Source organism: Coccinella septempunctata, chromosome 5, assembly GCF_907165205.1.
Source record: "Coccinella septempunctata chromosome 5, icCocSept1.1, whole genome shotgun sequence".
Taxonomy (NCBI): domain Eukaryota; kingdom Metazoa; phylum Arthropoda; class Insecta; order Coleoptera; family Coccinellidae; genus Coccinella; species Coccinella septempunctata.
Genome location: NC_058193.1, coordinates 35,169,409 through 35,194,111, shown reverse-complemented (window position 1 = coordinate 35,194,111; position 24,703 = coordinate 35,169,409). Strand labels below are relative to the sequence as shown.

The 24,703-nt window shown below is 33.4% G+C and overlaps 2 protein-coding genes across 2 annotated transcripts; one reads left to right on the top strand and one right to left on the bottom strand.

The window, feature by feature from the left end:
• Positions 1-375: 375 nt before the first annotated feature.
• LOC123314125 lies at positions 376-20,524 on the bottom strand. The gene is made up of 13 exons (XM_044899244.1): positions 20,355-20,524; positions 12,806-12,890; positions 11,659-11,849; positions 11,021-11,101; positions 10,627-10,683; positions 10,464-10,569; positions 9,900-10,036; positions 9,320-9,601; positions 2,936-3,002; positions 1,641-1,834; positions 1,433-1,564; positions 1,056-1,298; positions 376-888 (listed from the first exon to the last, which is right to left on the bottom strand). The coding sequence occupies exons 2-13, from the start codon at positions 12,873-12,875 to the stop codon at positions 706-708; spliced, it is 1,743 nt and encodes a 580-aa protein (XP_044755179.1). The 5' UTR covers positions 12,876-12,890; positions 20,355-20,524; the 3' UTR covers positions 376-705.
• LOC123314124 lies at positions 20,444-21,372 on the top strand. The gene is made up of 2 exons (XM_044899243.1): positions 20,444-20,590; positions 20,911-21,372. Exons 1-2 carry the CDS (start codon positions 20,444-20,446, stop codon positions 21,370-21,372), a joined length of 609 nt encoding a protein of 202 aa, XP_044755178.1.
• Positions 21,373-24,703: the final 3,331 nt, after the last annotated feature.

The window sequence follows — 24,703 nt, the reverse complement described above, 5'->3', positions numbered from 1 at the left end:
GAAAGAGGAGATAATTTTAAGAAAAAAAGTCTCATAAACATAGGACCGCAAATGATTCGTTTTCGAGGTACAGGGCGATGAAGTTAGAATTAGAAGTTTTTCCTTTATAGTATCTACACTTCACAAGATATTCAACTGAAATTTGGCACGAACGAATTCATTTCTAGTTTCGACACATCGAATTAAACTCGGTATTTCTTATTATGAATGTGTTTTTACAACATGTTTTGATACCAATCCAAAAATTCAATCTTTAACACCCTGTATCTAGAAACTACTTTCCAATATCAAGATATGGAACAATTTCGGTCCGGAAAGAAACAGCATCATCAAGGTAAAAACTCCAAACATTGTTAGCATAATATTTTCTGAAAATAAAGAAAAAATAACATATTTTTATTGAAAAAGTATCTGACAAATACCTACTTGTAAACTAACTCAAAATTTGAATCTCTCGAGCATATGTATATTGACGTAATTGAAAAATAATAGAACGAAAACTCAAATTTAATAGAATGTAACAGAGGAATCCGAAAATAGTTACAAAAAATTGATGCCACTGAATAATCTTAAAACATATTTTTCGTTAGGCTTACGATACATAACTATTTCGATTTGGTATTTACACAAAAAAAGTGGAAATGAAATTATGGTCTAGACGAATAAATATCCTATAGTATAGAAAATTGCTACTTCTGATGCACCTCAATCTTTCTTTTCGGTGCCTCCGGTATCCTTCTTGATGTAGGCTTTATAGTAGAAATCTCCGAAAAGTATCAACATGAATATATTCTGGGATAAGAAAACCATAGCAGGAAACTTTGGATATCCGCAGTTGGGTTGGAAGACCACTGTTAAATACATCATAAACAAGATGGTAAATTGAGCCTAAAAAAAAATTAATAACTGTAATTGATACCAATTTGAAAAAAAACACACTCATACTGGATCAATTGCAATTACATGTAATTGAATGAAATTTTCTAAACCACTTGTTTTCTCCCTAATAATAACTGATATTAGTACGTTCTCGTTACCCTCACTCAAATACTCACCAATTGTAGTTGAGTGATATGCTTCTTCCACCATAAACTATTTTTGTATCTCGAATCCCATGCACTGATGAGGTAATAAAAGTACATAACCATGTGTACGATCAGATTAAAAAGCCCAACAAACATGCTGTGTCCTCCAGCTAAAAATTTACAACCAGCCCATGACAAGAATATCATACCAAAATGATGATAAATGTGCAGAAAACTGAGTTGTCTCTCTTTCTTTCGGAGAATGAAAAATACCTAAAAAGAAGAAGCATCTTGCATCAGGATCAAAATGTTGATATTTCCATTGTTTCATAATTTACAGGAAAAATATCTTAGCTACCATCAAAAATAATAATTTAGATTATAATAAATTAAGTCAGTTAACTTACTGTGTCTAAGAGATCTGATATTTTCAAAAGGTAGTAATAGAAGGATAATTCAAGGCTCAATCTAGAGTGTGGACCATCAGAATAGTCTACAGCTGCACACAACCAATTGATATCCAATGCCATATGTATACCCTGTTGAAGTAATTTCATTCATAGCTTCACGAAATTTGTCGGTACATACCAAACAATTATTATCATATAAACTTACCCTTATGAGTACATATCCATTGGCTAGAATCTGAATCACATTGTATATTATGAGGACTTGTTTAAGATTATACGGTGGTCTATCTTTCATGAAATTTGGACCAATTTTGAACACGAAATAGAGATATCCTAACATGATGGCAGCTGGTATCCATGGCCCGTTGCCCATAAGTAGCCAATCATCTGTCCGATGATCTGGAAAAAGAATTTACTGATGTACAACATCGTCCTGAATAGTTGGTAATTATTCTTGGATTCCACTGGGTTCCACAAAAATTTGGACACTGAATGATGAATGAAAAAGGAGCATTGACCTGCTCTACACCTCATTGATCCACGGTACTACCCATATTTAGGTTTAGCCTGCGTGCATCTTTCCATATCGAAAAACTCATACCATCAATGAGCTTTAGATTCATTATCGAGTTTCTTATAATCAATCATTTCACTCTTGTCCTGACTTGACAGTTGGGAATTCGATGATACTTGACCTAGTAATAGGCCGAATGTGACTTATCATTCCGTATAATCCTTTTGTATATCTCTTGTTCTTTCTTGCAGGTTGAAGAAGTATGTCTGACCCTGTTGCGAATCGAATATTGGTACAATTTTTTTTCCAATACGATGCTCACAATAATGAACAGTTAGTTGACCAAGAAAGTTTTATAATTGTTACAGTCTATTGGAAAAAAAGTGTGAATTATTGCTGAAGGTTAATAATTTCAAGAGAGCTTCTCGTTTCCTCTTTCAATGGAACAATTTTGTTTATGTTCCAGCTTGATTTATGGATAATCACGATATGTAGAATAACGAAATTTTTGGGATTAAAATATCAAATTTTCCACACAATGCAACATCCATGATGGCATCGAGGTTAAGGATTTAATTCAAAAATTTACAAGGTAATTCTAGAATAGGTGGCCGAAAATCCAAAGCATATCTAGCGACTAGAATAATCAATCTTTTTTTTGCAAGAATCCTTAATTTTATGTCAAAAGGCAGAAATCGAGTATCTAGAAAAATAGTGTCATTTTTTTCTCCTGTTTTGACACGCTCCTGACTTAAATTTTGGTTGGATTCTTATTTCATTTGACCACTGCGAGTTCAGATTTTCGTTATGAAAGATTTTGGAAATATGTGCTCAATTCTTCGAGGTTTATACTTATATTTTATACTATTTTTGGGATAAAATTTCGACAAGAATTTATCTGTTTTCTTAATTATTTGTCGTTCTATATACGTGCTCTCAGTTTTAGAATTGTCTTCTATTGTTTTGAATATGTATATAAAACTTACCAGCAAGATCGTCGAATATCCAGAAGTAGCTCTGGTATAGTTTCTTCAATAACAGGGCCATTGTGCACTACCCGAGGACGATTTCGATAATATTAATATTATCGAAATTTACCTTAAGGTGAATTTCGTTTAATCAGTGGACAATGGCTCAGTAATTTGAAATTCAGATATAGGAAACCAATGCCCTTGTGGGGCATTCTATAGAAATTAGATATGAATTCATTAAAAGAGTAGACATGTGATATATATTTCCGTTTGAGATGTCTGTTGAAGTTTGTCGAACCTATTTTTCATGTGATTTACATATTAAAGGACGAAGAATAACCCTTATTCTTCAACTGAATGTTAACCTTAACTGGTGAGTCGTTCTTTGGAATCAAACACTTACTCATATTAGGTACAGCAATTAAAGCAATCATCTTTGTTCTTCTTTTGCTATCGAATCACACTGCTCAAAAATTAACCGATTAAATCACGGTACCTACCTAAGAGCTTTTGCCTAAGGTACCTACCGGAATTTTTCTAAATTCAACTAAGCTTCCAATTAGGGTAGAACATAAATTTTGGAAAATAATTTTATTGGAGATGAAGCCTCCCTAGTGAGTTAACTCCACAATCACTCGATAATCATTTGTCCAGTTTCTTACACCCAAAATGGGCATTTTGTTTTCCTCTTTAGTTTCCGATCTTTAAAATCGATTGGTTGGAATCACGAGGTATAAATAACGTTTCCTAAAGGAAATACTCCGCTTTTTTAATTAAGTGATAAATGGTGAATATCGAGAACGGGTAATTTTCATTCAGTTCAAGATCCCGTAGATATCATAGTTCTCAAAAAGATGCATATGTATTGAAAATGACGATCACTTTTACTTGACTTAATTCTGAGGGACTATTTTTGAATAAATTGGTCGAATGAATAATAGGAATTGCTCGGAATAATGGAACTGCAAATCATCACTTACGACAAAACGTCCCATTGTTCCAATGTAGATTTTTTCACAACTATACAGGCTGTGTTGAGTTCGACACCTTAACGATGATATCAATTTTGTATTACTGAGATAATTGACAAATAATTGAAAACCCTATTAAATTTTGGATTTCAATACGTTTTAACTTCGTATGATTTTCAGTTAATGATCGGGCCTGAATATAAGCATAGAATAAAAACGAATTGATCTGTGAATATGTATAGCATATATAATCACCTGATCATGTACTCATCAAAAATAAAACAATATATCCGAATTTCCCATTCCCAATAGATTGAGAACTGTTATTATACATGAAAATGGATCCTAAACCGGATTTATTTACCTACTAAGGACACCTTTCGACAATGTGAATAAGCTCTAAAACATTTCTCCCATAATGAAGTAGGTAACTACAATGCAATGTAGCCAAGGAATTAACAGAAATGTATATATTTTAGTTTCTTTTTCAAGATGAAAATCTGAACGAAGGGAGATAGGCTTCCGAAACTGCTCGCAATAGATTCAGCGTGTTCGAAAACCTATATTTTCATACAAAACTTTCGAATATCTGACACTGTTTAGGAGAAAATAAATTTTTTTGTTTTTCCACTTTTCATTTTCGAGTTGACTTCCAAGAGCTCTCTGGACTACAATTCTCTATTAAATCATCAACTGTTTGGTTTTCTAGAATCTTCAAAACAAATTCTATGCACTCCATATCCTAAGATAGTAATAGAACATCCTGATTTTCAGGCAGAGTAGCAAATATGTCATTTTAGGGGGGTCTAACACCTTGCTCATTTTTGACCCAAAAAATCGAGATTTTCGAAATCGAGTTTTTATGCTAGGGTGAAAGCTCTTGCAATGCTGATTATAAAACCGGAAATCCCAATTGGATCAGACGAATATAACAGGAGATATCGCAGATTGAAAATTGAAATTTTTGAAAAATGCCATTTTCAAGATGAAAATCTGAACGAAGGGAGATAGGCTTCCGAAATTGCTCGCAATATATTCAGCGTATTCTAAAACCTATATTTTCATATCAAACTTTCGAATATCTGACACTGTTTAGGAGAAAATAATTTTTTTTGTTTTTCCACTTTTCATTTTCGAGTTGACTTCCAAGAGCTCTCTGGACTACAATTCTCTATCGAATCATCAACTGTTTGGTTTTCTAGAATCTTCAAAACAAATTCTATGCACTCCATATCCTAAGATAGTAATAGAACATCCTGATTTTCAGACAGAGTAGCAAATATGTCATTTTAGGGGGGTCTAACCCCTTGCTCATTTTTGACCCAAAAAATCGAGATTTTCGAAATCGAGTTTTTATGCTAGAGTGAAAGCTCTTGCAATGCTGATTATAAAACCGGAAATCCCAATTGGATCAGACGAATATAACAGGAGATATCGCAGATTGAAAATTGAAATTTTTGAAAAATGCCATTTTCAAGATGAAAATCTGAACGAAGGGAGATAGGCTTCCGAAATTGCTCGCAATATATTCAGCGTATTCGAAAACCTATATTTTCATATCAAACTTTCGAATATCTGACACTGTTTAGGAGAAAATAAATTTTTTTGTTTTTCCACTTTTCATTTTCGAGTTGACTTCCAAGAGCTCTCTGGACTACAATTCTCTATCGAATCATCAACTGTTTGGTTTTCTAGAATCTTCAAAACAAATTCTATGCACTCCATATCCTAAGATAGTAATAGAACATCCCGATTTTCAGACAGAGTAGCAAATATGTCATTTTAGGGGGGTCTAACCCCTTGCTCATTTTTGACCCAAAAAATCGAGATTTTCGAAATCGAGTTTTTATGCTAGGGTGAAAGCTCTTGCAATGCTGATTATAAAACCGGAAATCCCAATTGGATCAGACGAATATAACAGGAGATATCGCAGATTGAAAATTGCAATTTTTGAAAAATGCCATTTTCAAGATGAAAATCTGAACGAAGGGAGATAGGCTTCCGAAACTGCTCGCAATAGATTCAGCGTATTCGAAAACCTATATTTTCATATCAAACTTTGGAATATCTGACACTGTTTAGGAGAAAATAAATTTTTTTGTTTTTCCACTTTTCATTTTCGAGTTGACTTCCAAGAGCTCTCTGGACTACAATTCTCTATCGAATCATCAACTGTTTGGTTTTCTAGAATCTTCAAAACAAATTCTATGCACTCCATATCCTAAGATAGTAATAGAACATCCTGATTTTCAGGCAGAGTAGCAAATATGTCATTTTAGGGGGGTCTAACCCCTTGCTCATTTTTGACCCAAAAAATCGAGATTTTCGAAATCGAGTTTTTATGCTAGGGTGAAAGCTCTTGCAATGCTGATTATAAAACCGGAAATCCCAATTGGATCAGACGAATATAACAGGAGATATCGCAGATTGAAAATTGAAATTTTTGAAAAATGCCATTTTCAAGATGAAAATCTGAACGAAGGGAGATAGGCTTCCGAAATTGCTCGCAATATATTCAGCGTATTCTAAAACCTATATTTTCATATCAAACTTTCGAATATCTGACACTGTTTAGGAGAAAATAATTTTTTTTGTTTTTCCACTTTTCATTTTCGAGTTGACTTCCAAGAGCTCTCTGGACTACAATTCTCTATCGAATCATCAACTGTTTGGTTTTCTAGAATCTTCAAAACAAATTCTATGCACTCCATATCCTAAGATAGTAATAGAACATCCTGATTTTCAGACAGAGTAGCAAATATGTCATTTTAGGGGGGTCTAACCCCTTGCTCATTTTTGACCCAAAAAATCGAGATTTTCGAAATCGAGTTTTTATGCTAGAGTGAAAGCTCTTGCAATGCTGATTATAAAACCGGAAATCCCAATTGGATCAGACGAATATAACAGGAGATATCGCAGATTGAAAATTGAAATTTTTGAAAAATGCCATTTTCAAGATGAAAATCTGAACGAAGGGAGATAGGCTTCCGAAATTGCTCGCAATATATTCAGCGTATTCGAAAACCTATATTTTCATATCAAACTTTCGAATATCTGACACTGTTTAGGAGAAAATAAATTTTTTTGTTTTTCCACTTTTCATTTTCGAGTTGACTTCCAAGAGCTCTCTGGACTACAATTCTCTATCGAATCATCAACTGTTTGGTTTTCTAGAATCTTCAAAACAAATTCTATGCACTCCATATCCTAAGATAGTAATAGAACATCCCGATTTTCAGACAGAGTAGCAAATATGTCATTTTAGGGGGGTCTAACCCCTTGCTCATTTTTGACCCAAAAAATCGAGATTTTCGAAATCGAGTTTTTATGCTAGGGTGAAAGCTCTTGCAATGCTGATTATAAAACCGGAAATCCCAATTGGATCAGACGAATATAACAGGAGATATCGCAGATTGAAAATTGCAATTTTTGAAAAATGCCATTTTCAAGATGAAAATCTGAACGAAGGGAGATAGGCTTCCGAAATTGCTCGCAATAGATTCAGCGTATTCGAAAACCTATATTTTCATATCAAACTTTGGAATATCTGACACTGTTTAGGAGAAAATGAATTTTTTTGTTTTTCCACTTTTCATTTTCGAGTTGACTTCCAAGAGCTCTCTGGACTACAATTCTCTATCGAATCATCAACTGTTTGGTTTTCTAGAATCTTCAAAACAAATTCTATGCACTCCATATCCTAAGATAGTAATAGAACATCCTGATTTTCAGACAGAGTAGCAAATATGTCATTTTAGGGGGGTCTAACCCCTTGCTCATTTTTGACCCAAAAAATCGAGATTTTCGAAATCGAGTTTTTATGCTAGGGTGAAAGCTCTTGCAATGCTGATTATAAAACCGGAAATCCCAATTGGATCAGACGAATATAACAGGAGATATCGCAGATTGAAAATTGAAATTTTTGAAAAATGCCATTTTCAAGATGAAAATCTGAACGAAGGGAGATAGGCTTCCGAAATTGCTCGCAATATATTCAGCGTATTCGAAAACCTATATTTTCATATCAAACTTTCGAATATCTGACACTGTTTAGGAGAAAATAATTTTTTTTGTTTTTCCACTTTTCATTTTCGAGTTGACTTCCAAGAGCTCTCTGGACTACAATTCTCTATCGAATCATCAACTGTTTGGTTTTCTAGAATCTTCAAAACAAATTCTATGCACTCCATATCCTAAGATAGTAATAGAAGATCCTGATTTTCAGACAGAGTAGCAAATATGTCATTTTAGGGGGGTCTAACCCCTTGCTCATTTTTGACCCAAAAAATCGAGATTTTCGAAATCGAGTTTTTATGCTAGGGTGAAAGCTCTTGCAATGCTGATTATAAAACCGGAAATCCCAATTGGATCAAACGAATATAACAGGAGATATCGCAGATTGAAAATTGAAATTTTTGAAAAATGCCATTTTCAAGATGAAAATCTGAACGAAGGGAGATAGGCTTCCGAAACTGCTCGCAATAGATTCAGCGTGTTCGAAAACCTATATTTTCATACCAAACTTTCGAATATCTAGCACTGTTTAGGAGGAAATAATTTTTTTCGTTTTTCCATTTTTCATTTTCAAGTTCACTTTGAGGAGCTTTCTGGAATGCAATTCTCGATTGAACCATTAACTGTTTAGTTTTTCAGAATCAACAGAACTTTTTCCATGCTCTCCATATCCTAGGAAAGTGATAGAACACCCTGATTTCTAGAGAGTAGAGAGAGGAGCAAATAGGTCATCTTAGGGGGGTCTAACCCCTTGCTCATTTTTAATCCACAGAAATCGAATGATTTCTGGTTAACCACCATCATAAGAATTCTTTCCTTGAGTTATTGGGAAGTTTGGGGTCAATTCAAGATAATAATATGGAAATGAAATAGTCAACAAAAAACCGGGAACGTGGGTTCATGAGAGAAGTATGTTGAATCACTTCCAAATTTTATTATTGTCTTCATCCTTCCTCACAGATTAAATCACAAATTTTTAATTGCCCTGTTAGTGTGTGACACACCTTTCTTCATTTAACACACATAAGCATAAGTACATATATACAAAAGTAAAAATTCTTTTACTGAATGAAAGAACAAACCAGAGTAAAATACTCTGAAATATAATCAACTGAAATTTCCTTCTCATGGAATTGAGCAATAATAATATGTACAATTTTCATTAATTTCGACATTCTGAAATTTTCAAGGAAAATAAGTTTGTAATGGTATTAGGCGACTATTTTATGTGACGCGACACTACTACAATTTTCAGTAGCCTTATAATAAATTCTCATATAACTCATTCTTACAGAACACATATAAATTAACTAACGAACGAGGCAAAAAATCACCCGTTAAACGTCTTTTTCCTTCTGTTTCTCTCACTCATTAACTTATTTAAAATTTACCGAAATTAATCACATTAGTTCACTTTCGCTTTTCCATTCATAACAATTTCTTGCGTTTCTTCCATTCCTTTAGACGTTTCACCTTCTTTGACTTCATTTTCTTGGGCGGCTATCCTTGCTTGTTGTCTTTTTTGTCTTGCCTGCTCCCATTTCCTAGCTTGGATGTAGCTTCGGTGGTAAAAACTACCGAAAAGGTAGAGGAAGAAGAGGGCTTGAGTTGCAAGAAGGAAGGTGATTATTTTGGGGTAATCGCAATCCCTGAAGAGAACTTGGGAGTTGTGGACGAAAATTATACAAAATTGTACCTGTAAAAAACACATGCTCAATTATTTTCCTATTTCTACTCTTTCGATATGGACGTATGAGATGTTGAAGATGAGAATAGCTGAGGCACAGATGGACAATCAAGCCACCTCTGCTAAAGCCAACCAGAATGTGCCCACTCTGTAGTGTATAGTATAGCTTTGATGAACCAAGAATTCTTCGGGTTCATAAGATGCTCTTTGAGAACTTTGACCCCAGAAATACTGGTTTCGAATATATTCAAACCATGTTGAATTTGTGATCCAAAGACTAGACTCTAGATCTTTTCGTTCAACTCACCATTTGCAGAGCTGTGACATGCTTCTTCCACCAAAGGTACTTCTGATACTGTGGACCCATCGAAGCCATCAAGTAGTAGGTATACATAATAATATGTATGAAGGAATTGATAACACCCAGCAATGTTCCATGACCACCTGAAAAGGGTAAAAAACGAATGAGAAATGTTACCAAACCAGTGTTGGACGTCCTTCAAGGTCATATCCACATTCTTTTCGAGTCTTCAGTTCAATTCACAGATTTCTGTTCAGTTCAAGAAAAAAAAATAAATACCGTGTAGCTTGGAAACCTGACTCTTTGTAATTTTCGCTCTCATTGAGTTGAGAAAAAGTGGTTTGTGGAATTATTGCTTCTCCCACCAAGTAAGCGGCAGAGTTATTGTTCTACAACTACCTTCAAAAGACTATTACTGGGGTTGCATGCCCAGGGACTTGACCTGACCGAAATTACTGTTACTGAATTGTCGCAAGAAGGAAAATCATCTCCATTTGATCATTAGGTTGATAACAGGTAGGAACTTTTGAGTTGCCCGAAAGATGAACTCTTATAAAGGTGTTAACTTACCTGGTAAGAATTTTGTGCCGATCCATCCACAAATGGGCATCATAGTATGATGGTACAAATGGAGAAAAGATACCTGGTTCATTTTTTTTCTCAGAACGAAAAATACCTGTAAAATGAAAAATTTCAGGAGGCTCAGTGAGAATTTGAACAATTTCAGTCTTACCGTATCAACCAATTCGATAATTTTCGTTATGAAGTACAGCCAGACTGCTGTCGCCATCTGCAAGGAAATTTGTGTTTAGTGAGAATACGTAAATACAATAGAAGCATGTTATGTAATACATCAACTGAATATTGATTATTAGTGTGACAATTTTGCGATGTCAATTGAATTCAAGATTATCGAAAAACAAACGTGAATTTAATGCTCATTGAAAAAAATTGCCTATGTTACCTATTGCTCTATTTATACCTAAGATAGGTGGAAAACATTGCTTGAAGTTTCTTGATTGCTGAACATTTTAGGCAAAAACGGTGATACATTGTAAAACGCCCAAAATTTTCCTTTTTTTCGAATTCACCGAAAAAGTGATATAGGTACACATAAACTTACTTACTGTCATTGATGTTGGGTTGACTGAATAGTCAACTGGCTGACATGCAAAACTGTAATCTTTAGCCCATCCCCCAGCTAAACCCTATAAAGAAAATTATTTTCATCAAAAGTTCAATAATGTTTTGAATATGAGGAAATATGAATGAATACAGTGTAATTTTACGTCTGATTAGCACTTGTAAAATGTAGAAACCATTCAATACCTTTCCGAAGATGAATTACTCAAACTATTGGATAACAAAAAACTATATTCAGTTTTTGCAAAAAACCTCATGGTTTTTGTGAAGGCCATACATTCTAATTCTACCTGGAAATCTAACTTTTGAAACAAATTTTTCAAATTCCTTCCGAACTATTTGCCGTGCCTTCGATTCAAACCTCTCATGAAATGTCAATTATCAACATCACTATCCGATTGATTGTCGGATTTCACTAGCAAACAACCACCAAACATAGAAAACGCATTCCTTGAAGTTGCAGAACACTTATATAATCTACCAATCAATCAGATACGATAAGAGACCATGAAATCGGCTATTACATCAAAATCCTTGTTTTCTTCGGGAGATATATTGATTTTCTTGTGATGGAATACCAATATATTTTGTTGCTTTTTTCAAATGTATCATTTTTACTTACCAAGTAGACCAGGTATATACTCAGAACAATCTGAAGTGCATTATAGGCTTGTATGACAAGCTTTAAGTCGTAGGGTTTCCTATCCCTCATATATCTTGGCCCTGCCGATATACAAAAATAAAGATATGTGACTAGAATTGTGATCAAGGGTCCAGGAGAGCTCATCAGCAACCAGTTTGATGTTCTGGGGTCTGAAAAATATCAGAAAATATAGTATGTTTTCTTTCAGTGGGAAATTTTTACATCTACTACATAGATATGGGTCGTAGTAACTAATTGGCGAAGGTGCAAGTTAATATAGCTTTGATTTGGATGTTTTCTACATATCGTGGTTTTTTAAGACCAAATCTAAAGATGATTTTGATTTACAAGATCAAATTCTTGGTTCTAGGTTTATTATTGAGAATAAGATATTCAGAAACGTTGCCTTATTGTATTCCTGTTAAATAATTCCTGCATTAATAGACCACAACTGCACGAGGTGGCTATCTATTAAATATTAAATAGCTAGCTGTCAGTTACAACGAACATTCATTATTATTCTTAAAAATTTCTACGTATTTATTCCTTATTACATGAGTATCTTTAACACAATTGAACAGATAAGTTTTCGAACTCTTACTTGGTTTCATTCTAATTGATTTGGAAAGTTGTACACTGCAAGATTTTGAAAAAGGGGTGAAGGAAACCTTCGCGAGTAATTTGATCTCTACTCAGTTTAATTTTTGGGATAAAACCTGTTACGTAAAAAATATACAGGTATTCTTCGATGAAAGAAGGGTCCATTCTAAAATTTCTAGATATTTTCAAGATAACCGAGGCATGAATTATTTTATATTTCAACAGATATACAGCCTTTTATGCAGAGAGTTATAGAACGAATACTTTTATTCTCTATGTTATACATGCAATCAGTCCCACTGATTGAATAGTTAATCATTTCCTGAGTGTTCTTGGTACTCTCAACTCGTGTTATTTCTAAAAATGAACTGATAAAGTCAATTTTTTGTTCAAAACGGAAAATCTATCGCTGAATTTTCAGATGGTAATGATTCCCAGTATTGACATACGCGCAACCAAGGTTCGACAGTCAATTAAAGATTGTGGAATAAATAAACAACTCCTCATTTGATAATGATACACTTACCACTTTTTGTTTCCATGAAATTGTTATATACTTCCATAATTGCACGGAAACCATTGCTACCAGAAGCCATGATGATACCGGGTGTCTGAAACAAAAACGTCAAAAATCAACATTCTCGTAAAATTCAAGAATATTACCACGATGATTGAGGCTGCTTAGGCCTAACGCTAACGAGCGTTCAAAAGCAGCGAAGTAGTTTAAAATACTGATTAGAACATAATTTTTCACGAATTCCGAATTGTGCCTTCGAAAAGCACTACCTACTAAAGTCTAACAGTAAAGGTGGGATGGACCTAACTGAAATCAGTAGATTAGTGTCGAATCCTTATCAATTTCATTCTTCATCATTCAACCTCACAATAATAACAATTAAAAATTAAGAATAAGGTAGGTGTTTTGCATAATGGGTCGTTCGATATGAATGCAATCTTTTCCATTAAGTTTTATAACATATTTCGTATATACTTCAATTGGAGATGCATTCGTTTTTGATAGGACAATGAGATGAGGGAATTGAAGATTCATCCGACCAGAAAATGAACATCATCTGGTGAATTTCAGACATGGAAAAGGATGCAGAAGGAGAGAATGATGTTCATTTTGGTTTATTTATTTCTATGATGATAGAACTATTTAAAATTCTGTGAAGTAAATGAATAAACATAAGAAAAACTCCAACTTTACTCATATAGATACGACACTTTTTGTTTCAACTTGAATCTGATTTTAATCTCTCATTTATGTTGTTTTTATACACCTCTAGTTTATCCTTTCCAGGTCTAAAGGTTCGAGCTGGCTAGAATCATAAAACTTTATGTTCAAAAAGAAAGAGGAGAGAAATGGAGGGGGATAGCCAGGAGACGAACTATTATATCCAACACATATTCGATCGGATTTAAATGCAGTAAATGAGAAGGCCATCGTTCCTGAGAAAACGTTAATCACTGCTTCTTAGTAAATCTTATTTCTAGGGTAGTTGGAAATGCTACATGAAAGTGTTTTGTATCATTTTCTTCAACTTGCTGGATGTAATAGGTGGAATAAGTAAGTTTGGAAATGAATTTTAATCCAAAAAATATCGAATTGCATAACATCCTATTCCAAATAGCAATTCAATCTTTGGCCAACATTCTCCTCAATACTTTGTAACATTTCATGAGCTCTTTCATAATATTTTATCACTATCTGTTGACGAAGATCCTTCAAAAACATAGTTTATTGTTGAAAACCAACAGTTAAATCAGAATTATCATGCAGAAATGCATAGCAATTCATGTATGTACTACATCACTGTACTGTCAGTGCTTAATGGTGTACTTATGTTTACTGTGAGAAGTAATCTTTCATTTGTCTTAAAAATAATAAACATTCATCAATAGTTATAATATTGAATTGAATATTTTCGAGGAATTAGATCAAGTTTGATCAAGAATGAAAGAACTGTGATCGAATTTTAGTAGAAAAATCTTCTTTTCATAGATATCGACAAAAACCAGTCTGGAAAAGTAGCCTAGTCGATACAAATCAAGAATTCCATTCTCTGACGGCCAGACAAATGAAAGTGACTGGAAGTTCTTGAGGGATAGGAAGTAAACAAGAAAAATTTCAATGCCACAAATGTACGTTGAACTTGAACCTGTACTAATACAAAATAAGCAGTGATGTTCTTGACTTTTCTCATCATTTCTACAGATTAATAATAATTATCCAAAACCGTTTCAGGATCACCTTGGACAAACGATTCAGAGTTGTAAGCTAAGAGATACACATGTATGTTAATTCTAAATTGTGGTTCTCTAATGACGAAATACAAGATAAATCTGAGCAGTTGGTAGTATTGTAATCGAGTGACGCATTATTTTATGTTGATGAATATATCCCTGATGGCTTCCTGAATGAAACTAGGTTCACTTTTGTGTAAGAAACAGTGCTTTTATTGCACTCTAAATCACACTAATTCATTGAAAAATTGTTTTCACACTAGTTTCAATGGAATGTTCTTCAAATTCCATGTACCAGAACAAAGGAATTCGGAGAATTAGGTGTGATATCATCGCGGTAAAAATATTTAGAATGCAGGTAATTTGCGCCTATAGAAGGATAGAAAATTATAATCATAGAATTTGTGCCAATGAAAAATGACTTTGTCCTATTACTTCGTTTTTGAACCTTATTTTGCTGTTGTTGTTTCTATCATATTCTTTTTTAGTTTATAAAGCTTTAGTCTTATGAAATAGATTAATTGTAGTAAGTTCTTCAGGCCTAAATATGCCAACAATATTTTATTTCTACTGAAGCAAAATGCTGCTCGTAAATATTTGAATTAACTGCATTCAGTAAGAATAGCTTGATGTTTTTCATCATCAAGGGATAATATATACACAGATCGACTACTGAATTGACGTGGCAACAGTCTGAGTCAGCTTAAATGAATATAAGGTTGTAATTAGGGATTTGTGTCCAGTCAGATGCTTCTCAAGCACCTAATGACTGTAATCACTTTTTTTCCGAAGAATATATTCTTATTTCCTTTGACGCTCTTATGAACCAGGAATTCCCTCAAGCAAAACAAACTAGACATATAGAAATGGCGAAAATTTCGAGATAATTCAAGATTTGGATTTGAACAAATTTGAACAATGTTTTGTTACAGTCACGCGAATTGAACAAATTATCAATTTCGAAAATCTTCTTCATCAGTTGTGAACATCATTCTCCCTCCGTCGAGAGAAACAATTGATCGAATCTCACAAAACGAAACCAAGAGTTTTATTGGATTTCTCTAGGTGTCAAAAACGTCAAAGTCATTGTCGACGTTAATCAACTAGTTGACAGTAACCTACTAACAACTACCCTTGAATTACCACAAGAAGCAGGAATGGGTAGAGTAGCAGTACGCTCACAGTTCTCTAATTAACCAATTAGTTCGATTTCTATGAATAAGAATGACCTTATGGCTCCGGTTATTCGATGTTTATCCTTTATTCACCTACAAAGTCACAGACAAGGGTCACAAAACTCCTGTTTTCTATTCATTCGCATTCTTCAAATTGAAAACACAATTTGAGTTTCAATTTAGAGGGCCACCATGTATACCAATAGATAATTGGATGAAAGTTACATGTTTCGTTCGATTATATTTTAGAAACGCACTGTTTTCATCTATATTTTGTGTTATTCTTTAGTTTTAGGAAATCAAAATATATTCCTCTACAGAAAAGGATTTGAAGGACCTTCAAAAACATTCTTTCCGTATTTTAAATTCCATATCACATTACGGAGTTAAATAATATGCATTAATATTCGTCGATTATTATGATAAGTATAGTAATGTTGAAACGGTTTTAAAATCGGTGACAACAGAATTTTTCGGAACCTACTATTTATTCAAAAGGCCAATTAGTAAATAAAATTTGACCATGAATATCGATCAGGAGTAGGAAGGACTACCTTATAAGAAAAAGGTTAATTCCAAACATATATTATAATGAATTATCACAGTAAAGAGGAGAATATTTCTTCAATCCCATAATTCTGTACTGAAAACATTTCTATTCAGTTTTTCAATAGAAAAATGGCAGTTTTTTGTTTGAAATTGCGCCCTTTTAGTCCTGTCCGAGCATATTTACGCATTTGATGTATTGAAATGATTCCAAGTTGGACTGTTGGAGACTCACATTGTATATACTGGTCTCAATGTCATAGGCTGAGATGTTCCCAACTTTAGCTCATTCTACATAATTCCGAACGGAAAAAACGATTCTTGTCGTAATGAACCTTCAAGATCAACATTACCTATATCCGGTCGTCTTGAAGTCCAGATGAGATTGAGAAGGAAGCTGACTATATATTAATATTAATTAAAATTAATGAAAATCAGTGATGAGCACAGATGAAAAATTCCCCGGAGGAGAGAATTCAAACATCAATCTCGCAGAACCTCTATTTGAAAAATCCACAATTATCAGAATCTCTTCAATCGAAGGATGCAAATTTACAAATCCGTCCTTAAAATGAGCAATTTCTGGATATTTTCAAACTGAAGACTGATCCACCTTCCATTCGTGACCAATATCCACAACATCAGCACTTTTCAAACGAGTGAATCAAATGTCCTATTTAATATTGCAAAATTGTTTACTTATCCGACCTAGAACTCAATCTATGAACAACATTATGTCTAATATTATGGATATATATTTTACGTAACACAAATAGAGAATGCAACAATAACCAGATTTCTTGTTCGTCAATTTTTCGGATGAAATTTTTTATTTGTTTATCATTGCGTTGCTCATTATTTCAAGCTCTAGTTAATTCACGGAATTCTCGAATATTCATTAAGTGGTGACAAGCCAATGACTCTAAAATGAATTTCGACAGAATTCAAGAAGGATCGGAGAAAAATATTTCAGAAATCAGGTCTGAATAATGAAGGCTTGAAATCTTTTTTTTTTGGTTCTCTTCTCTTCAATTATACATTCGTACTGGAAACATTATTGTAATTCCTTTTCGACAACGTCAAAATGCAGACGAGCTGTCATGTTCTTGCTCTGAACATTTCTCGTTGAATATTTCAACGAGAAATGTTCAATTACCCGCATGGTTATGAAAATGAAATCTGTTGAGAAATCTGCGAATAGACGAATGAAATCGATACAAGTGCAAGATACTCTATCGACATTCAAGATCTGCATTTGGAGTTTCGTAACCCGCTGCATGGTACCAAGATTGCGTTCAAAATTATTATATGCGACGAAGTTAATTTTGCAGTAATAACAATTAACAATTATCTAAAATAGATACTGAAGCTGTAAATCAATCTCGACTGATCGAATTCTTCGATTTGTTCTCCAGCAGTGATAGTTAACGACTGAAACCGATAAAACATTTATTGCATTTACATTCGCATGAATGTTACGGTTGTAAAGTAGATACGCTGGACCAGAGGACATAAAATTAAATACCGTCATGGTGTTGACTGCAGCTTCCTCTGGGCAAAAAGAAGAGAAGTTGCAAAAACAAACATTGTTTTGTGATGTAATGAAGAAGATTGAAAAAAGGCTTCGACCAAAATTTCAGTAAACAAAAAGCTAATCAACTTAGGAGGGTTGATAATAGTGAATGACAAGAGAAACGAAACACTCACAAGAAGAAAAACCTCTTAGAAGACGAAAACATCTGAAAAAGTCAAAAATTTCAATCAACTCTAAAGATATTTCCTACTATATCCTCGACAATAGTTACAGCATGATCAGATGTGACGTAAAATCCCCAAATTATGACAATCCTCAAATGTATGTGTACCTACATATTCGTTTGAATCTTAATTTGTAATGAGGTATAAGTTCGAAATTACATCCACTCACAGAAGTGGAATGATCCCAATTATATCAGTCAAAATAATTATTCAATAATTAATTGTGTTGGTTTCTACTTCATGGTAATTCATCCTAACGTGATAATGTAACACAACAGTGTAATTTTCACAACTTTATTGTTTATTTACGACAAATGATTCGCCATACAATGGGTTCTTCAGGTGATTCCAACTAACTATGTGGAACTATAAATTGTGCAATTTTTGAAATTTCTTTACGTTCAAAAATTAAGCTGAAGAAACATTGAGGCTTGTAAATTAGTCTTTGGAAATACCTATTCTGTATACATACATATTTCATATTTAGTAGATAAAAAGGGTTAATTTTTGTTGAGTGAAAGTAGCTTCACTTTGATCAGTGTATTTCTAGGTTTTTCAAAATAAAGTGGCTTCAAGAATTGCATATATATGATATTTATGTTCTGCATGGATCATAAATATCATAAGTTGTAGAAATTGTGTTCAATTATACAAATTATTGAGTTATTCACGTACATTTTAAGGAATGAAATGCTGGGTATTTACAACGCTTGAGGACACGATTTCTGAGAATCATAGATTTATCGGTATGAACAATGATATTTTTCATTTGCAGCCAGTATTCGTTCGAAAACTGTGAATTAAACTGGCACAACTTCCCTATAAACCATCCATTTTCTTTAATTTTATTATTGGAAAAGCTTTCAAATGTTTTGGGGAAGCTGATACATATCTAATGAGTTATTCATTATTGTGAAGTAATTCCTGTTACAGTAGGATTTTAGTATATCACTACCGATGATTAGTTCAAACAAGACACACTCTCTAATTGATATATAATTATGGAATTTTTATAAGAATGCAGCAATACTGGTCGGTAAAGGAGCTGATCACATTTCATTATTCTTTGGAATAAAAGCGGAAGGCTTCATTCGATTTTACTTTCAATCAGATCGTAATGACAATCAATTATTCGATAATTAAAAATGCTCCTTTTCATTCGATTTACGTTTTACTCATTTGATACGGTAACGTCAATGGTAAAAAAATTGGATCATTTGTCATCGAAGCTGTGATTTGTTCGAACAGAATTTTTAAAAGGATATCAGTTTGTATGAATTATTGCCGTTAGGAAACTGATCGAAAACAGTAAGACTGTAATTTTCTGAAATTTTTTTATGATACAGCAAGAGTGTTTGTTTTTCTATTTTCCTACAATGAAATTTGACTTATTAACGTTCTATTTGCGTCATGCATGATGATGGCATACAGGTTTTACAAGTTGAAACGAAAATAATAATAAGTGAAGACAATGAGTCTTTTAACTATGAAATTATGAATTTAAATCTCTTCATTTGAAGTTATGGATGCATTATTATTTTTGAAGGTCTGTCGAGAAGAATTGAGTAGGTGAAAAGTTCCAACAGCTACTTGACGAACTCTACAATGAAAATTAAGGAACATCGAGATTTACATTCATTCGAAAGATATAAAAGAGGAAGACTAAATATCTAGTAGTAAATGTATAACAGAATTTCGCAATTTTTGGCTTCTATAACGGTAAATCAAGTTCCTCATCTGTTTCATCGTTGACCAGCATGGACGCCTGTCGAGGAGCCTTAAACTTTTGACATTTGGTTCCTTTTTCAAGGTCAATATTAGGAAAATACCGTAAGAAAAGCCTGGCACCAATTTTTTTTACCAACATACATATTGACCTCGCTTTCTGCGAGCTTTAATTTATTTGGATTTTGCAAAATATTTATGGAGAATTCTCCTAACTTTAACGCAGCGATTACTCAACTAGAATCAAAAGTCTACCCCAAGAAGGAATATACTAGAATTGGATGCAATACATTGAGTAAATTCGATTATATATGTGAAAAAATTCAAAGGGTTTTCGAATAATGCAAGAGTTAAGTTTGCTTGAGATGTGAGGATATGGTTTTTGATTATTTAAGTCACAACATCATTGAATTTCTTCAGGTTGTTATCTACATTTTGTTATTTGCCCTCTGAAGCTCAAATGAGGCTCAATATAACTGAGCAAAGAGGGAGATATATTCAAAACACAAACCTACTGGAACCCCTGCATGAAACCTGAAGAACTTCTACCAAAAAATTTCAACTCTCACTAAAAGGACCGGGACTTTAACAAAATCTAGACTCCTCAATCAGGAGAAAACTCACCAAGACTAACACGAACGTTGATTTTCAGGAAAACTGCCACGATAACCTCTCCCTTAACATCTAAGACGAAAAAAATCGTGTAGTACCGAATGCGCGCTGGCTATTTCCCGCTTTGTACTATGTTTATATCGGTGAAAGAAGAACACTATCGATGGAGGTGGATCTATGTGCACGGTTGCGGAATGTTTGCAGAACACTGGCTGTTCCTCAGCCGGCCTGCCGAACAAGTACCACTGGTAAATACTTCAGCCACGGCCAGCGTGGGTCATTATAATATGAGAAATTCTAACTCATTTGAGATTCTCAACCTAATTATTAATGAGATTTCGATGTTTGATCACCTTCGGTTTTCGATATCGACTCTTCTTGTTGACAAGATGTACCACGCCAACCTCATCGGTTCAAATTAAAAAAAAAAATTAAAATTGATCAACATCACTTTCTTTCAGGGCCTACCCTACCAAGGTTTATACAACCTAACCTAACGTTATCTAATTCAACCTGACCTAACATAAAACATAAGTGTATAAATGAGACAAAAAGACTTTCCCTGCAGCATCATCGACTAGAAAATCCAACGAATACAGGTTGTGTTAAAAAGAAGAGAATATTGCCTTATCTGAAGGGCACAATGGATCTTGGTGTCAGCTACAAGTCAAAGGAAAGAGAAAAGTTAGTGGCCTTCAGTGATGCAGACCATGGAATGGAGAAGACAGTGAAACAGGACGCTCAACTTCAGGAGTGTAATGCTGTATGTGGTGGAGCTATATCTTGGTCTCAGTCAACGTCAAACATCTGTTGTAATTTCCACAACAGAGCAGAAATATTGGCTGCTACTGAAGCTATTATTCGGGGAAATACAAAGTTTTCGCAGTCAATTCCAACATTGATGGTAGAAGATTCTATTAAGCTAAGCAAAACCCCGAATTCCACAGACGCACTAAACGCATACTTGTATAAGGAAAGGCTCTTCAGCAAGCGCATAAGCTTATTTTTTGGTACTATGGTAATCATATGAATACTGTTATGCTTTATTCTGAATAACACCAAACTCTTTCAGTTATAAATTTCGGAATTCATCGAGTTCGGTGCAAGCGTTTGGTCTTGACGAATTTTTTAGTGACTCCATATTTTTCGTGAGTTTTCGAAGGTTACACTATTTCTCCTGAAACGCAAAAATAATAAAGTATTCTAATTCTCATCCAGAATTGAATATTAAAACGGCTCTGTTATGAGATTTGATAGTAATGGTCTCTGCATCAAAAATAGTCAACAAAACAAGAATTTTCTACGAACAGACTAACACAAAAACATATTGAATGGTCAACTTTTCGAACGCCATGTTTAAAATTCAACATCTCAGGAAAATATTTACAACGACTCAACAAAGAATTCCGACAGAATATACGGTATTTTGAATCTTTGGAATTTGCATATTCACGAAATCAACCATTTGTACGAATTTAACTGGTTATACTAATTCCTAATTGAAAACCTTTAGGAGACTATGAAATGTTGGTTCGAAGACACGAAAATAAAAATGACAAAATTTAAAAAACATGCGTCGAAAGGATGCTGTTGCATAAATAAAGTGAACATATTCAAAACATTTTCATTTACTCTCCAACAAAAAACTGGATCTGAAACTATATGATTATAAATTTCTATTTTCGGACACATAAACTTTATAAATTGTTTTTACCCTTTTTCTGAACGAATCCCAGAAAAAGTTTTACGCATTGCGACTAACGTCACAAATTTAATCAACATGTGTTCCTAAAAACTGCTATCGGAAGTATCTCCATAAATTATCTGGACTAATAAATTCCTGCTACTAATTGCTATAAACATCCAAAATTTTTCCATAATGACAGAGAAAAACAGATGTGAAGTAAGCAGAATCATTTGGAAGTATAAAAAATTTTTCTTCCTTGAAGATGGAAGGACTCTACGAAAATTGCTCATTACTTTCATAAATACAGGAAGAATTATCAGGAGATGGCTACTTTTTCTTGGTGAGAATATCGGAAAGCCTTCAAAAATGCTCCACAATGAGATATTTATCAATTATTTCTTCAATTGATTTCATTGTTTCTAATCAAGCACTACACTACCATAATTTTATTGGAGGACTTCTACATTATGCGTCTCGCATCCTCAATTTTAATTGGGACTCACTATATACACATTACTACACCTCAACGTGAATAATTCCTCATATTTTGTTGTGATTTTGAGTCTCTAATCTAGATAGAACTGTATCGAAGTTCAGTAGTTAATATTTATATAAAACATGGAATGGAAAAAAAAATTTCCAAAAATTTTCTTATACTATTCATTTTTCTGAATTAAAGATCATTCAAACCTAAAATGGTAAAATTTCGAACACTGGGAGCTATTAATAATATTCATTAACAACTGGTAAGATAATCAAAATTTTCTGAAATGAAATTAAGAGAAAGTTGATCTATTTTTGATTGCCCATTTAAGATTCCAGTTTTGAGATTTGGATTCTTCGTAATATGATTATTTGTCCCAATCATTTTTCTATATTCCTAGGAATGTGAAAGTTTTTTGTGCAATTCGATAATTATTATATATCGCAGAATTTGATACTGACCTTTTTTTATACTTCTCGATTTGGTCTTCTCTGGTTCTTTTTCTCAGAAAAACCTACACCTCTCCAATATAAGCGAAATTCCCAACCACAATAATTGTAATAATCATAAAACCATTTGCTTTTGGAAGCGTTAAATAGACACTGACCAGTAAAATCCTGCACCTCTTTATATTAGGTCATTACCTTCATTTACTTATAGTGGAGAAATTGTGGCTAGTTTCAGGTGCTACTATAAACTGAGCAATTTAAAACCCCATTTAATTAGACATTTCCTGGAGCTAATCACGAATACATTAATAAGATCGTGATCTATGCAAAAGCCTATTAATAATACCAACTCATCTATGAAGACGCAAGCAATATGAAGATATATAAAAATAAATCTTGTACAAAATTTCTGCCTCTGCCCATATGATTGGTAATTGGAATAATTTTTGATTAAGAAGTATTAGATTTTTGATCTGAATTGAATTTAATTTAAGATCGTCCTTAAATTTACGAGAGGGTATTACGTATTTCAAGATATAGAAGCGCCATTAAAATTTCCATCTATTGAATAATCGCTTGCCTCGTTAAGTTCAATATTTCCTCTTCAAATTCGGCTCATATCATGGGAAACCTTGACCGATGATCACTTATACTTTTACCCTGCCATTTCTTATGTTTACACTCACTCGTGGGATCAAGTGCTTTTATGACAGACGTTAAATTTCGTGAAGTTGAGGAATTACGAAAATTTTCGATGTGGCATCTACTTCTATGCCAATAAGCAAACAGTTTTCAGCATATTCCTGGTGTTGAAACTGGCAATGGTCGAAGTAGACTTCTTTATGGAAAGATTAAAGAAGGGTTCCATATTTCAGATGATTTGAGTATAATATAACTTGTTCCAGTTTTAGTTTGAGTGAAATTTCGATATTCAAAAGTGATTTTGCTTTATCTCCTTCAAAGGTATTGATGGTGCACTAGGGGTCATGGTCCAGAGGCACATCAGAACATAGTGGATGCAAGAAAACAGAGATATTTCTCCTATTATCTACTTCGAGAGTTCTAAAAGCAGAAAAGAGCATTCATGATATGTTTGATCAGAAATTTCATCTTATCTTTCCTTGAATATAATATGATGGTTTCCGTATATCTCCAAATTTCATAAATAAAATTCAGAATTAATCAGTGGACTTTTCCCTCTGGACAGTTTCCTGATTCCTTTCTTCATTGCTAGCAACTATAGAGGACCCTGTCCTATGAATGAATAATTTAGCATTCGATAAAAACAGTTTCAATTCATTCATATTCCATCAGGTGTAAACAAAATTGTTTCAACTTTGGATGATTATTTCGAATAACAAACCTTTGGAATCGAGAATGAGAACAATAAATTGTTTTGAGACATATAAACTTGAATTCTGAAAAGTTATGAAATAATTATATGTAATACAATCATTTGCAACCCTTTTTTAATTTTCGTGATCCCTATTTTTGCATCCTTGAGTGTTCTCCTGCCAATAAATAAATAATTTATTCATCAACTTCTAGAGTTCCGAAAAATAAAAGCAATTAAACGCCCAGAAACATAATATAGACGATTTCTCTCATTTACCGAAGACTGGAGTGCAGTAATTAGATGATGAAAACCATTTAGATTTTTCCCGATATACCTATGTGGATTTAATGAGTTGTATTGCAATATCCCTATAATTTTTACGTCATTCAACAATATTTTCATGAC